At 41.9% G+C, this 15,907-nt stretch overlaps 1 protein-coding gene across 3 annotated transcripts in view; it reads left to right on the top strand.

The window, feature by feature from the left end:
- The window catches only part of ACE (angiotensin I converting enzyme), a 68,813-nt gene extending 54,259 nt beyond the window's left edge, over positions 1–14,554 (top strand). For all 3 annotated transcript variants that reach the window (XM_042476387.1, XM_042476389.1, XM_042476388.1), the window contains 8 exons: positions 1,671–1,768; positions 2,243–2,415; positions 3,263–3,486; positions 3,890–4,034; positions 4,383–4,481; positions 4,589–4,711; positions 7,808–7,995; positions 8,917–14,554. In XM_042476387.1, coding sequence (XP_042332321.1) covers positions 1,671–1,768; positions 2,243–2,415; positions 3,263–3,486; positions 3,890–4,034; positions 4,383–4,481; positions 4,589–4,711; positions 7,808–7,995; positions 8,917–9,107 — 1,241 coding nt within the window. In that variant the 3' untranslated portion in view covers positions 9,108–14,554. The remainder of the gene's footprint in view (positions 1–1,670; positions 1,769–2,242; positions 2,416–3,262; positions 3,487–3,889; positions 4,035–4,382; positions 4,482–4,588; positions 4,712–7,807; positions 7,996–8,916) is intronic.
- Positions 14,555–15,907: the final 1,353 nt, after the last annotated feature.

Genomic DNA, 15,907 nt, shown 5'->3' with positions numbered 1-15,907 from the left:
AGCACTCTTAGAGAAGCAAGATCAATGTAGCCAGGGACTTCCTGCACCACTAAAATCATGTTTGGATTACATTTTAGCTTTTTCTTCTCCAGGGGGGTTGGACTGGATGGCCCTTGTGGTCTCTTCCAACTTTACGATTCTATGATTCTATAAGACCTGACTGAATGAAAGCAGGTAATATCCAGTCCTCTCTGTAAATAGAATGACAGCCTTAGTGGGGGACAAGATAGTACTGGCTCTGCTTTCCTCCATTTTTTTACCAGCTTAATGATTTGTGTGCTCACATACAGCAAGAATAAATGGTCTCTGAATAATTTTTAAAAACTAAAAAAAAGTTTAAAAATGATTTTTCTTCTTATTTTTATAATAACTTAATTGCAAGTATTCAAGAGGTCTTTGTAACACTCATAGAAGCAGTCTGGGATATCATATTGCCATATTTTCTCAGGTACAAAATAAAGCTTTTTAAAGATTTGTTAACATTGCTGAATGAAAGCTCAGGGCTGGTGGAAGATGTGTGAATGCCAGGCATCAAATGCACCTACTGATCAAGTGAAAAGGTTTTTATTATACACCATGTATCTGTGATGTAGAGGAAAATGGAAGATCTTACACATAATAGGATCACAATTAAGATTGGACTTTATCAAGATAAATGGACCTTGAACCAGGCATATTGCCTTATCCTAGATCAGGGATTCCTAACCTTTTCTGTGCCCCACACCCCTAGAAAATGTTTGATATATGTTCACATCCCCTACAAAAGTAATGTCACATTTGAAAATGAAGAAGTCTAATTTCTAATGTTTGAACCACAAATACAATACTGTAGTTGAACAAACTGAACTTTAAAAAATAATCTTTTAACTCAGTGCATAAAATGAGAACCAGTATGTTGTTATGGTTTGAGTATTGGACTACGACTCTGAAGACCAGGGTTCACTTCCCAGCTTGGCCATGGAAACCCACTGGGTGATCTTGGGTAAACCACATGCTCTCAGACTCAGGAGAAGGCAATGACAAACCTCCTCTGAACAAATCTTGGCAAGAACACACCATGATAGGGTCACCTCAAATTGCAAATGACTTGAAGGTACATAGCAACAACAACAATAAAATGCAAATCGAAGAGGCCAAACAGGCTGCCCCTGAGAAAGCCAGATTGGGACCACAGCAACCACACAGCATGGCCCCAATCCGCCTTCATGCTGGCTGAGAAAGAAGCAGCAACCAGTTGCTTCTTTTTGCACCGGCAAAAAGACAATTTTCCATTCCACTGCAGCGGGAAGCTGGCTCTCATGTAAATGGCTGAGCGGCTTGAAACTGGCTTCCAGGGTTCTTGGGGGCATGCATTGTCTGCATGCCACATCCCCAAGCCATCCGGAAGCCAACTTTTTATGCCAGTCTGTTCGAACCGTAAATTGAGCAATTAGGTTCTAATTTATTAAGAAAAAAATTGAGTGACGACTTGGGGCTCATCACTGAAGGACATGAGCCACTCTTTTGTCGCACCCCAAAATTCCATCTCAGACCCCGCTGGAGATGTGGGCACCCAGGTTGGGAACCCCTGTCCTACAACATTAATACTGGATCTTGTGATTTTCTTTGTTTTGGTTTCCCCCTCCTCCCTTTGTCCCACCCATTCATCAGCTGTATTTCTTATTTCCTAGGAAACATGTGGGCACAGTCATGGGCAAACATTTTTGACCTTGTGATGCCCTTCCCAAATGCTATCAAAGTGGATGCCACACCAGCCATGAAAAGCCAGGTTAGTGCAGCTATTTTTAGTTTTACTTATTTGTAATATTTTCTCTGAACTTTAAAAACTCCAGGTTAAAGAAAATCTAAATCCTTTTGCATTTTTTATGGTTGGCTCAAATCTATTATCTTCTGTAATCCATATGAATGGCAATTTTTTTGTAAACCCAGTTGCCATGAGGAGGGCGAGGCTGAATAGAGGAGGCTATGTGTGGATCAAAAAGCTTTAGAGGATGAATCCAGCTTTCAGGCTGGAAACTCCCCATCCCTAATTTAGGGGTTCAAGAGCTGTACAGTGTCATCTTGATGTTCCTGTCTACAAAACACTATCAGGGTTGCCTCTTGCCCTTTTCACTGTTGGAATTTAACATTAGCTCCTGCAACAGAAACAGGAGAAATGCCCAAACAGGGCCATATTTTCTTGTCCTCTCACTGCTGCTTGGCAGGCTTTGCCTCTCTTGTTTATTCTCTCTCCTTCCCACAGGGCTGGACACCAAAGAGGATGTTTGAAGAGTCAGATAATTTCTTTAAGTCACTGGGCCTCATCCCTATGCCTCCTGAGTTCTGGAAAGAATCCATGCTAGAAAAGCCAAAGGATGGGAGGGAAGTGGTATGCCATGCATCAGCCTGGGACTTCTACAACCGCCAAGATTTCAGGTGCTTATATAATGACTGAGCAGAAAAGGGAAGTCAAAAGAGGGAGGATTTTTGCTGCCTTCACAATAAAGCAGGGATGGAGAAAGCATGAGGCCTGATTTCATTGTCCCAGAGCCCATCAAGATAACCCTCCAAATCTCCCATCTTCATCATTTAAAAACTTTTGGGGTGTTTTTGGAGACAGTATGCTTCCTCAAAGACTGAAACCACAATGCTTTGGGTCTCCTTGTTCTCCACTGTATCCCCAAGCCATGAAAACTGTAAGTGATATTACATCACTTAGCAGTTGTGCCGGGAACATTTCCGTGGCCTGTAGGGTGTATACCAAGGAGAATGGCCTCAGGCCATTATGCAGTTGCCCACCTTGCTATAATAGCTCAACCTATATCCTTTATCTTGAACTTACTAGGAAAACCGATAGTGGTAGTAGTCTGTAGAATCAGTATGTAGAGAGATCTCGTAGCACCTTTGAGACTAACTGAAATAAAGAAGTTGGCAACATGAGCTTTCGTAGACCAGTCTACTTCCTCAGATGCTCCAAAAGTATCTGTGGAAGTAGACTGAAGTCTACGAAAGCTCATGCTGCCAACTTCTTTATTCCAGTTAGTGTCAAAGCTGCTACAAGATCTCTCTACATAGGAAAATCCATGAAGGAGATCCATGTCTGTCAGAGGGAGTGCTCATCTGAAGTCCCACTCCTCCTGAGCCAGCTCACCTTTGACCTCATGAAATGCTGTCTTCTCTTTTTGTGGATTTGTATTTTTTTCCGATATCTGTTTATTTCATTTTCCTTTAAATTATTCTGTATTCCTCACACACATCCTCACACTTCTCTTTCTTGCTTCAGAATTAAGCAATGCACTGTTGTGAATATGGATGACTTAATAACAGCTCACCATGAAATGGGCCATGTCCAGTATTTTCTGCAGTACAAGGACCAGCCCATCTCATTTCGTGATGGTGCCAATCCAGGATTCCATGAAGCCGTTGGAGATGTCATGGCACTATCAGTGTCCACACCAAAGCACTTATTCAGCATCAAGCTGTTAAATCAGGTGGAAGACAATTCTGGTAAGCAAAGTAATGGCACATAGAAACACTTGGTTAAAAATTAAGGATTTGGAGCATGGAAAAACATGACTCACAGTGTTCTCTCATTTGTCATAGCCATGGTCTAAGACATATGCCTCTTAATTATGTCCCAGACCCCACAGAATCAATTTACTGATTTGTTTAACCACTATTGGGTTGTGTTTTAACCCATGTTGACTTTTCAGTTTCCCCGGGTTAGCTTAATTCAAATGGAAATGTAAACTGATTAGCCCTTGGATGATATTTTGATATTCTGTGAAATGAAAGGGGAGTTGAGGATATAAAGGACATGGGTATATGAGGCACAGTAGGGTAGGCAAAAGACCTAAGGCAAAAAGGAGGAGCTTTGTTCATCTGTTTATACTTTGCTCCTTTTGGCCAGAGAGTGATATCAACTACCTGATGAGCATTGCATTGGATAAGATTGCTTTCCTGCCCTTTGGCTATCTGATGGACCAGTGGAGATGGAAAGTTTTCGATGGGCGTATTACTGAGGATGAGTACAATCAACAGTGGTGGAATCTCAGGTGAATCACTTGTAGCTGTCAAGCAAGGACAGTATGTGACATTTTGGTTGTATTCCATTTTGGCTGATTTCTACCAAAGATGCAGACACTACTTTGGAGAGTATATATGCCTTCCTGGAATGTCCTTGGGGTGTGTATTTCTGCTAAAGAAACCTCAAGGAAGTGGTGAAAATATTACTGTTTTAGAGAAAAAGAAAATCATGCAAATCATTGTGGGCTTAGGGGGCTAAAGATCCCCTGGGGTCTGAAGCGGAAAAGCCAAAGGGGGAGTTTGTCTTTTGTCCATCAGTTTCTTCGTAAGCTGGCTGTCAAGTTTACTACCTGCCTTCTTTTACCCCAATTGTGCAGAATGAAATACCAAGGTGTGTGTCCACCTGTGCCAAGATCAGAAGATGATTTTGACCCAGGGGCAAAATTCCATATACCTGCCAATGTCCCCTATGTCAGGTGAGTAGCTAATTCTTGGGTGACTGTGCCTGGTGGCTTAATTGGTGACTCTGGGGAAATACTGCATTGCCTTGGCATTTGTTTCATCTGCCCCATCTCCCTTCCAGATACTTCGTTAGTTTTGTAATCCAGTTCCAATTCCACCAAGCTCTTTGTCATGCTGCTGGCCACACAGGACCCTTGCACAAGTGTGACATCTACAACTCCGAGGCAGCTGGAACAATCCTGGGGTGAGTGGTTGGTTACAGTGTTTCCTGTATCAGAGCCTGTGAAAATCTGCACCTTTCTCAGTTTGACATGAGCTCTTTTAAAGTCATTATAATTAATGTCTTACAGCATCCCTACCACACTCTAGCTGACTAAATTGTTTTCAGCACTAGTAAGATACATATGACAGGCTGGCATATGTTCAAGTGGACTCATTATGCAAATTGAAAAGGTGAAGCAAGAAAGTGTGAGGGAACTGTATTTTGACTATTCATCTGCTTTCAGAGCCTTCTCCCTCAACATTTACACCATTTCCCTCTCTAGGACTTTCTTTAGGATGAGATGACAGGGGAACTGATGAGGAACTGACAATTTAGATAAAATATTATGGAAATGGCCTGTGGACATTTGCTGGACAGGATATTTTCTGCCCAGAATACTTGAATTTTAGTCTCTCTTTAGTTTACTGACACATAGAAACCCACCAATTTGAAATCCTGATACTATTTAGGTGAACATTTGATTCACCTGCTAGTCATTGTTCATTAGATGATACCCAGTGGATTATTTAGTTCTACTCCCAAGAACAATGCTGGTATGCTACAATATGATCCACTTCATGGAAAACCCCCAAAGATTGTGGTCTCCATGATCCTGTCCAAAGGAAGAATCTTTGAACCATGAGCTCCATGTGACCCCCCAACACATGTTCATGCTAACAAATCAGACATTTTGTGTCTGTACAATTTCATTAGTATTGATGCAAAAATCCTGCTCAGTGGTGAAGAACACACCATGAAAGGATGATCTTAGAATACAGATGCAAAGGTAACCTGGACTGAGACAAAATCTCTGTATACAGTAACTAGCAACAGTTGCTGCCCACAAATAGTCATAGAAGTCTTAGGATGAAAATTCTGTGGATTAAAACTTTACGGGGGAGGGGGTGATCTGTGTCAGCCCCATTTCCTCCCATCAGCTCCAGTCAGCATGGACAATGATAAGGATGATGAGAGTTGCTCAAATAAAGCATGTATACAACTGGTTCTCAGATGTTTTACCCATATTACTCCCTTTACATCTTTATGTGAATATAGCCCCCCCCCCAACCCAGCTCAACATAGTACAGTATATGCATTAAAATATTTTGTTTGTTTAGTGTGCATCTTTTCATTTGTACATTCATGTATATTCACATTTTTACATTTGATAAGGAAGCAATATTGTCCAGATTAGGAGAGAGCTATTTAAATAAATTCAATACTTAACGCCTGCAAATTTTACACATACTGGCTCACACACAACCACACTCACATATCCCAGTGCTCGCAGATATGTACACACTTAGTCATGCTCTATCATTCTTTCTTTCATTCACACACATACTCACTTACTCTCTCACATACAGTCGCATGGAAACATTCATTCTCTTGTAAGTATATACAAGTGCGTATGCAAGAGAGACAGACAGACAGACAGACAGATAGGCAAAATTTGTGTGGGAAACTGTGATTAAATGAACATATCTGAGGTAGAGAGTCAGAAAAAGAGCATTACTGAATGTATTGTATGTACTGTGCAATAGAAAGTCACTCACACACCAAGAGAGGTACCAAGGATGCGTGAGAGAATGTGTTGAGGCTGCAGCAACACAGAGAATGGTGGCAGGTGAGGGAAGCAGCAGCAGCAGCTTGGGATGGGCCTCAAGAGGCCACAATTCAGTGAGTTTCCCAACTCTCCTGCTCCTCCTCAGGCAGAAGTGGCTGCTCCAAACATCCTCTTCACCTTTCCCTTGTTTTACAAGACAGAAAAAGTTTGGGAAGATGGCTGAGGTGAAATCAGGGTCTCCCAAGTCTCACACACCCCTTGAGCAACTCTTGCATGTCCGCCACCTATCTGTGTGAAGATCTATATGCAGGAGCAGCCCTAACCCCATTCCTTATAAATTAGACTTAGCTGTCTGCTCTCTGTCCAGATTGGTCTGGGAGAGTCTCTTGGAGAGTTTCTTCTTCATGCCACTACTTCCAGTGAGGCACCACTGGCATGGTAATGGACCTCTATTTTGATCATTTGTCATGGGACAGTAAATCATAGAGTGAAGAAGTCCTTCACTCTGGCAAGCCCCTGCTACCAAAGCTGGGCTTTGGAAGCAAGATGACTATGGGCCTGAACAGACAGGCTAAAATAAAGCTGCTTCAGGTCACTTTGGAGGTATGCTGTTTAAATGATGCATGCATCCTAAGAGGCCAGAAGCCATGCCAAAGCCACACTCCAGTCCTAAGAACTGGAGCACAGCTTTGGCACAGCTTCTGGCCTCTTAAGATGCGTGTGTCATTTAAACAGCATACCTCCAAAGTGAGCCAAAGCAGCTTTATTTTGGCCTGCCTGTTCACGCCCTATGTTCAGACATATTTGACCAAAAGTTCTCCATCATTCCATCCTAAACAGTGAAACAATGTGATACATTAAATTAATACATGAGATAGGGGATACTACTCCAGATGGATACCAGCATGGTTAAATAGCCAGTTAAAAGAAGCTTTAAAAAACCCCATGAAAGGTGATTTTCCTTTCAAAAAGTGAAAGTCTTACCCAGCTGAAAAGAAGAAAAGCTGTACAGTTTCTATCAAACTATGTATAAATTTACATGATGGAGATTTAGAAAATTATGCATGGTATAGAAAAGATAGGCAGTGAGGAATATTACTTTCCGATATAGAATTCTTTTGCAAAATATGGACTAAAAAAAAAAAACCCTACCACTTTCTCATTTGTCTTTGAAACGGGTTACATAAATTCATGGAGAACAGGACTAACAATAGCACTTAATTAATTAACCAAATCCATATTCATAATCATATACTTCTTCCATTTCAGTAGTGTCTGATGTTGGGAATAATAATATGGTGATAATATTACACCCTGTATGTTAGATTCCCAAACAGAGTGGCTGGTTTCAGTAGAAGATGGAGTGCTAGGCTGGATTTCTTGCCTCATCCTGTGAGGCAGTTCTGATATTCTTGCAGCATCCTTCCTAAATCCTATATCCTGGGTGGAGTATGTAGGAGTTTAGCCATGTGTACCTGTGTGTGATTATTTTGTTGTTTTTGTTGTTACAGGAATGCCTTGAAGCTGGGCTACAGCAAGCCATGGCCTGAAGTCATGCAACTTATCACAGGGCAACCCAACATGTCTGCTAAGGCTTTGCTGACTTATTTTCAACCGCTGACAGACTGGCTCATCAGTGAGAACTTGAGAAATGAGGACATTCTGGGCTGGCCTCAATACACCTGGCTACCCTATACGGGTACTTAAAGGCTTTTGACTTGGTCCCTTCATGTGTCCCAGAAACAAAGAAAGGGAGATGGGCAGGGAAAACAAGCATGTGGTCCCACTTCTAAATTATTCCCCACCCAAGACATTGGCCCCACAGGTAATAATACCCTGGACTGGACTAACTGAACTAGACCAGGGGTTTTGAAGCGATTCTCCTCCTCAGTACCCCACATCCTCCTCCTTTTGACTTAAGAGCGAAATAAGATATGACCTTTGTCATGTAGTTTGGTGTTGCATAGGTGATAATTATTAAACTAGATGGCCAGGGTGGGGGTTACCAGGTAAATTGAAATGAACTACGGGAGGGGGAGAACATTTTTGCCTTTGTGGTCCCAATCCTCCACCCCTTTTCCATAATAGGAAGAAAACTTTGCCACTCATTGCAAGTAGTCATGTGGGAGGGGGAGTTCCAATCAGGATGATGGTTGGTGCAAAGGGTTAGAGCCTTCTATCCTCTTTCTATTAAGGGGTGGGCATGTCTTGGGGGTAGGGGAAGTATTAGCTCTCTAGGATACCTTCAGGAAGAGGGGCATCTCCTCCACATACCCTGCAAAGAAAATCTTGCTATTTTACCCCCCAAATGTCCCCCAACACTTTCTAGGGGCTGTGGGAAGATTGGGGGGAGGGCATTTTAGGTTCATTGCTTCTTCTTCTTTTTTTAAATTGAGAGGGGATCCCAAAAAATTACCTTGGACTACAGGGCACATACTTTGCCCACCACAGATCTATTCTGTAGTCCTGCACCAGCTATCTATTTTATGTTACTTTATTTTTACTTTATTTTTTTAATCACTCATTTGACACCAAACATTATAACAAACTGCATGCCTACTTTGGCTGTCTGGGCAGAGGACTATCCTTTCTATCTGTGTTTTTCTTGGTTCTTACCCAGGCCAAGTGCAACCAAACAGCAAAGTCAGTTTCCTTGGAATGACGATGACCAGCAGTCAAGCTACAACAGGCCAGTGGATTTTGCTTATTCTTGGACTCATCTTTCTCATTGCAGCAATAGTCTTGGGGACCCATTATTACCAGACCAGAAGAGGAGCCCCCAAATCTAGCATGGAAATGGAGTTGAAATAAGTTGTATGATTTTAATCTCTCTTATGCTGTGCCTCCAATTGAATGTGAAAAGATGCAGAGGGAGGCTGCGTGTTTATGTGTGAGAGAGTGCGCATGTGTAACAGGCAAGGGTATGCTAATGTGAGTGTAAGAGTGTGTGTGTGTGTGTGTGTCTGGTCAAGAGTGTGATTATATGGGCTGAGAAAGGGTGTGTATTTGTGGGCATATACACTGTGCATGTCTGTGTACTGGAGTTCTATGACTAAAGTGTATGTATATGAGTTGTGGGTACACATATGTCCCTGCATCTTGTGTGGCCTAAACTGGAAGGCAGAATTCAAGCACGGACAATGCTGCACACATGTGGTCACTGATCCAGTTTGAGGGGCAGCCTTGCACAAACAGGGCAGTTGAGTCAGCAAAGACACAGGACTCTTTCTTCTGATCAGTTCTTCAAAAACCTTTTGATTATGCAAGAACCAAAGCAAAAAAGAAAAAAGAAAAGGGGGGGAGGGGGAGAAAAACCTTTTATTTATTGTAAATGTCTAGATTCCTGAAGGAAGAAAAACAATGGAAAGGAATGAAGAATGAAACTGCGTGATTAGGTTTTGGTGGTGGCAATGACTGGACAGTATAAATCAATGTTGACTCAGTGGTTTCCCTCAAGTTTTTGGGAAATAATGAATTCTACACCGATTGCTGTAGCTGTGACAGGTGATACGTTAGGCAGCAGAGGCTGTTTCTCTGAGAGTTGAGTGTGCTTGCTTCAGGCAGTTTCTAAAAGGCTGTTTGGTGCATGGAAGACAATTAAAATGGATAGTACAACTTCACTGGCTCTGCCATTTCGTGTGAAAAAGAAAAGGGACAGATGAAGATGGATTGCAAGTCAGTAATTCTTCAGGGGGGAAAGTGCGTGTACAAAGAAAGCAAGCCAGTACCATGCCAGCAGGATTGTTCGTTGTATGCTACTTTGGTTACTTGAAGGAAGCCATTCAGAAATATTTGGGGGGGGGGAGGTGGTGATGGTGTATGTATTAAATCCACATTGAACTATGGCTTACAATCAGCTGTTGTACAACAATTTCATTGGAGAATCTTCTGCTGTCCTTTCTTTGCCTCACTTGATCATAAAGAGCAGCAAAACTGATCAACAACTGTGAAGACAAAAAAGCAACTTGTACAACAGAGAGCAGGGCTGGCCAGTGGGCCTGTTAATGTAGGGGCAGTGATTCCCAGTAAATTTTGGTCTTACTACTGATCCTCCCATAGCTGCACCAGTTGTACAGGAGCTATGCAAGTGTTAGATCCTGCTCCCAACAGATGTTCTGCTCCAGGAGAGCTCCCATATGACCCAGAGCAGCAGTGAGAGAACAGCCATAAAAGTGAGAATGGATTTACTGCTCCTGCAACAACAGATGCACCAGCCACCCCTCTGAGGAAGCATTGCAGAAGCTTCCTCAAACCCCAGTTGTGTCTCCATGAAAAGATATACCAAACTCTGCAACTCCAGCCATGTTTCTCTGCCCTCCCCCACCCGTCTTTTTGCTGGGCTTTATCTGTTCTACACATTTGTATGAATACATTGCATACAAGCAATAAACCTGTGTCTTTGCTATGCCATTTAGTCTGCAGATGAGTACTCATGTGACAGAATGCTTTCCTGGAGAGGAAAAAAACAGCACTCAGGGAACTGGCAACTCAGGGAGAAGGTTAGATTACAACTCTTCTCTCTGCTATCTATTGGAGTACGCCAGCGGTCTCCAGAAATTGTTGTTCACCAATCTCCCAAAGCATTGGTCATTGTCCATGCTGGCAGGTAACTCTGGCAATGGTCCCACAAGATCTAGGGACCAAAGCTTAGGGACCACTGTCCTATCTGATAGGATGTTGTTGTTATCAGTTTGTAGGAAAGAAGATTCCATCCTGTGAACTCCCTCCTTCAGTTTACCCATTTCATGTATTCTCTAGCCAATAGATTTTTAAGAGTAAAAGAATATTATGGAATCTCAGTACTAGGCTATGATACCGGGTGAACAACAGAATCCTGAAATGTTCTTTTTTAATCAAGAAAGCCACAAATCAGCATTGTGAAAAGACATGCACCACATCCTAGTAAGGCCACCCTGCCCTTCTCCACTTCTGCAGTTGCCTTCTGCTTACTGCCAAGTAGGAGGGATTCCCAGAAGTTGCAAATTCAGACCAGGTAAGGAGTCTGCCACCATCTAAATTTTGCATGCATTGCTGGGTGAGATTCAGCTTGCATTTCCCTTATCCCCATGCAGTTAGCATAAAATCATGTGGCTTGAGCATGTGTGTCCTGCTCTCACACAGAACCAGAATTTGAAGTACCCAAAGTTCAGATGCCATAACAAGAGGTATCTGGTGTCAAACAGTACAGTTTCAGAAGCTGTAAATCAGAGTCTAAACAGGCAAGATATCTGATCAAGTATTCACAGTTGCCAAATCAGGTCAAGAGGTGAACGGAAAGGTTGCTTCCAGTACTTTGACTGAAGGAAGTTCCCAGCTTACAAGCTCAGCCACACCCATAGTTCAGACAGTATTTCAAGAGTGCACTTCACTGCTATGTGCATGGAGCCTTTTGCTGTATCTGCAGGGGAGTGTTTGTGCTAGATGACAATGCCTTCTCCTTTCCCCAAGTCTTGGAGGTCTTTCATCCAAACCTTCCTGCTGTGAATCCTGTGGACTTGGAGGAGGACTCAGCATCAAGGATCTGTTCCAGCTGTGTTATCTAGGATGACAAACTCTCCAAGGGGAGCACAATATCCTGAGAGGTTATTACATGGGTACTTCAAGGAGCAGCTGACCTCATGATCTGATATAAAATACTTTATCAAACTTTATTAAATTTCACCTTTACTCTGTATAGTCAGCGGTGCTGATTGACTGGTGCAGGAAATCCCTGTGAACAAGGCTGGCAAAATTATGTTTGGGATACATGTTACATGATGGATGGGACAACTCAGGAGATGAGCAGCAAATGAGGAGGAGGAGTGAGAATCAGAAAAATATTTCCCCCTCTGCCATAGACTGGTTTGAAATGTAAATGCTTAGCTTGTGGTTTGAGCAAAAGGCAGGAGTTACTTGCTATCAGCTTGGGGCAGGTGTATTTCGAAGGGACACACTTGTCAGGCTTTAAAGTATCCTCAGATTGTAAAAATTAAGTTGTAAAATTAAAGTTTGAAAACATGAATGTTGGTGAAATGGAAATGGACCTGTAGTGATTGAGTCCGTCGTGTGTGTTCTGCTCTTGCCCATTGGCAGCAAGTGAATATATATTATACAAAACCAGTGTCCATGTAATTGTTCATTTATGTCCCAAACTCAAATTGTCTTCAAGTGAGTGAATCTTTTTAGGATCTTTGTCCAGAACGCTGAAATATCTGGGCTTCAGAAGCTCAGAATTCTCAAATCATTAAGGTCTTCAAAGAGAATATGAATCATTCTTCCAGGACTTAGGCAAAGCCTCAGGCAGCAGACTCTGAGTATCAAAAAAGGACAGCCAGTTATTTATATGAATAGTCATGGTTGTATTTTTGCTTCCCAGTAGAGGAATATTTTAACATGGCTGGTTTTGGATGCCATGCACCATGATTCAAGGAAGAGTGTCACTTGCTGCATTAGCTCAGGCAGCTAACAGTTCTGTCCACCACACCAAAGGAGTTTTGAATGGCACCAACAGCACTGGGATGGTGGGACAGTTAATTTCTGCTCCTTCTGAAGCATAGGAGATTATCACACTAGGGCCAATTGCACAACAATCACACTACAGTATTTGAAGATAACAGAGGCATAGCACTACAGCGATCAGTATTTTCATGCAGTCACGCAATTGCATGATAATGATATAAAAATGAAAGAGAAACACAATTGCATTCCATATACATCCATTCTTGTATCGTTAGTATATTGTTATTGAACGTTTCAGGCACGCACTGTTTTCGTGCTACTGTGCATTCCAGAAAATCATGATTCCATCCCAAACAGAAAATAAAATCTATATATTTAACATTATTTTTATCTAGTTGAAACAAACTCATGTCCTGCTCAGAAGTTAAAATGACATTAACAGATTAGAGAGCTGGGCCAGAATTAACAAATGCATTTAAACAGGGAGAAATGCAATGTACTACACTTGCATGAAAAATGGCATGCACAGATATAGGATGGGGGACACCTGGCTTGACCACAGTACATGTGAAAGGGATCTAGGGGTCCTAGGAAATCACAAGCTAAATATGAATCAACAGTGTGATGCAGCAACTAAAAAAGCCAATATGAACCTAGGGGTATAGTGTTTAGATCATGGAAAGTAATTGTGCCAGTCTGTTCTGCTTTGGGAAAATGTGTACAGTTCTGGGCACTTCAATTCAAGAGGAGCTGGAGTATGTCCAGAGGAGGGTGACCAAAATGGTGAAAGGTCTGGAAACCATGCCCTATAATGAATTGCTTAATCTCAAAACTGACCTATTCCTCAGCCTAGTACTTGAGCTGATCTCTACCCACTTCAGCAGGAGAGCAGACTTTCCAGTTCCCTCCTGCTGTAGTGCAGTTTTATCAATAAAATTCTGGCATCCATTATTTCAAAATCTGTTTAAAGTGGAGTTTCTTGCACAGTAAGAGAGTACATCAACAGCAAAGAGAGAAGAAAAAGCAATGACATCTACAGATTTTCAAAAGGGAGGCTGCTTCTCTTCATCACTTCCATGAAAACAACCAAAGAAGGTGGCAGTGGTCATGCTCAAATCTATTAAATAAATGAACAAACATAACCTGTACTGAATAACCTTGTTTTAGTCTAGTGCTGTTGGGCTCAGTCTTTACATATGATTGCCTGAAAATACCTTTACTAGTTCCTTAACAGCTAAGCGTTTGCCTATCCTATTACACATTCGACAACAACCAGCCAGGTAGTTTCTGCACGACAAGCTGGCAGTTTTTATTGACTTTGTAACTGCTGTGAAGCATCTCAGGGGATTATCAGATGTGGGATATCTGTCCCTGTGCTGTCATGTTTCCATCTTTCCTGTGCAATCACAGGAAGGACTTTCAAACAGGATTCACACTTATCCCATCTGGGAAGTGCAAATGATGGCAATCATAGAAGAGGCTTTCAGATGAAGTCATGCCAATCTCGTCATTATCCCACCATTAAAGCGACATTGGCTGGCATTTTGCATTAACAAAATTCACGTTAATACAATGCCACTTTAATGACAGGTTAACGGCAGGATTGGAACTACAGTTTGAAAGCCTTTCACACCATAGCAGTCATGGACAGGTTCTTGTGCCTATCCTATCCCCATGTGAAAATCTCCATAGTATTGTAACATACCTAAAATGAATACAGTGGTCTTTTGGTATCCACTGGGGTTTGGTTCAGGACCTGTGGATATGTGAATCTACATACATGTGGGTGGTCACATTCTGTTATACACAATGGCATAATAAAATGGTGTCATTTATATAAAATGGCAAAATCATGGTTTGCTTTTTGAATTCTTAAAAAAAATTATTGTTATTGTTAACGTTTGAATATTTTCAAGCTATGGATAGTTGAATCTGGGGAGGCAGAATCTGTAGACAGATGGCTGTACTACTTTACATGGGGATTTTTGTGTTTTAGGGGCCAGAATTGTTTCACCTGTCTTTGGTATGATGCACCTTACTGTATTTGTAAAGATGGCTGCTGTTCTAGCTCAAGCAACACAATCTTTTGGAACAGCTCTGGGTTATGGGATGGAACCACTGCAAATGCCAACAACTTCCAGCTGTGATTTTTTTTTTTCACTAAAGTGTTCAAAAACCTCTAACAATGTTCCATGAATAATATGTTCAAATACAAGCAGACTTTAAGTGAACTAGGGTTCCCTGTGAACATGAGCAAACCGTACCATCTTCCCAGGCAGGAGCTATTTTCAGGAAGGTTTGAACCCAAAAAAGATTTTAAAAACCATGTTTTGTTTTGAAGCACTAGAGTTTAAAAAAAGAACCAAACTGTTGGTTTAAAGTAGTGAGAGGCTAAAATGTGGAGGCGGAGAGAACGAGCATTAATCTAGTGGGTTTTGTGTGGTTCATGGTTTTGAAATGCGGAACCCACTTCTGTTATTTCAATATTTTCAATATGACTGGATGGTTGCACAACTGATGGGAAAGGGACGTTTCTAAAGGCACTGTTCTGAGTCAGTCTCTTGCAAGAAAGTGAAGCTGCTCTTAATCCTGACAGCCTGGGCTTGAGAGTCAGGAGGATTAAGAAAATGATTTTTCTGGAGTCTTTTGATTAACCGCAACCTTTGGGGCAGAGTAGTGTGGTTGCTACCATATGGCTGTTTCAACACAGGGACTGGGAGGGGGGTTGTCTAGAAGGATGACATCTGTGCACATCATCCTGTCCAGCCAACAGTAAATACTGCACCACTAGCTGGGCACAAGAACATGAACTTGTGGAGTAACTGGTTGTATAATAACAGTGAAACTGAACTAGGTTGAACCATGGCCCCAAAGAACTAAAGGGAAACAAAGGTAACCAAGCTCAGCCCCTTGCCAAACGGCAGGTCCATTTCCCTCTTCAAGCAGATCAGCATCTGCCTCAGCCAGAGAACTGATGCATCATGCAAAGATACATCCCAATAAAATAAAGGCAAACCACATACAACTGATCTCTGCACGTAGAACTGATCTCTCTCTCTCTCACACACACACACTCCGAAACGACCCTCTTCTCTGATGCAGAAAACTGATCTAGTCACTTAAGTAAACTGCAGTCATCAAAATAGCACCCTGTCTGTAATTCATTCCATGAC

The sequence above is a fragment of the Sceloporus undulatus genome, chromosome 6 (genome assembly GCF_019175285.1).
Source record: "Sceloporus undulatus isolate JIND9_A2432 ecotype Alabama chromosome 6, SceUnd_v1.1, whole genome shotgun sequence".
NCBI lineage: Eukaryota > Metazoa > Chordata > Lepidosauria > Squamata > Phrynosomatidae > Sceloporus > Sceloporus undulatus.
Note: the sequence above shows the minus strand (reverse complement) of the source record. Positions and strands in the feature narration are given on the sequence as shown.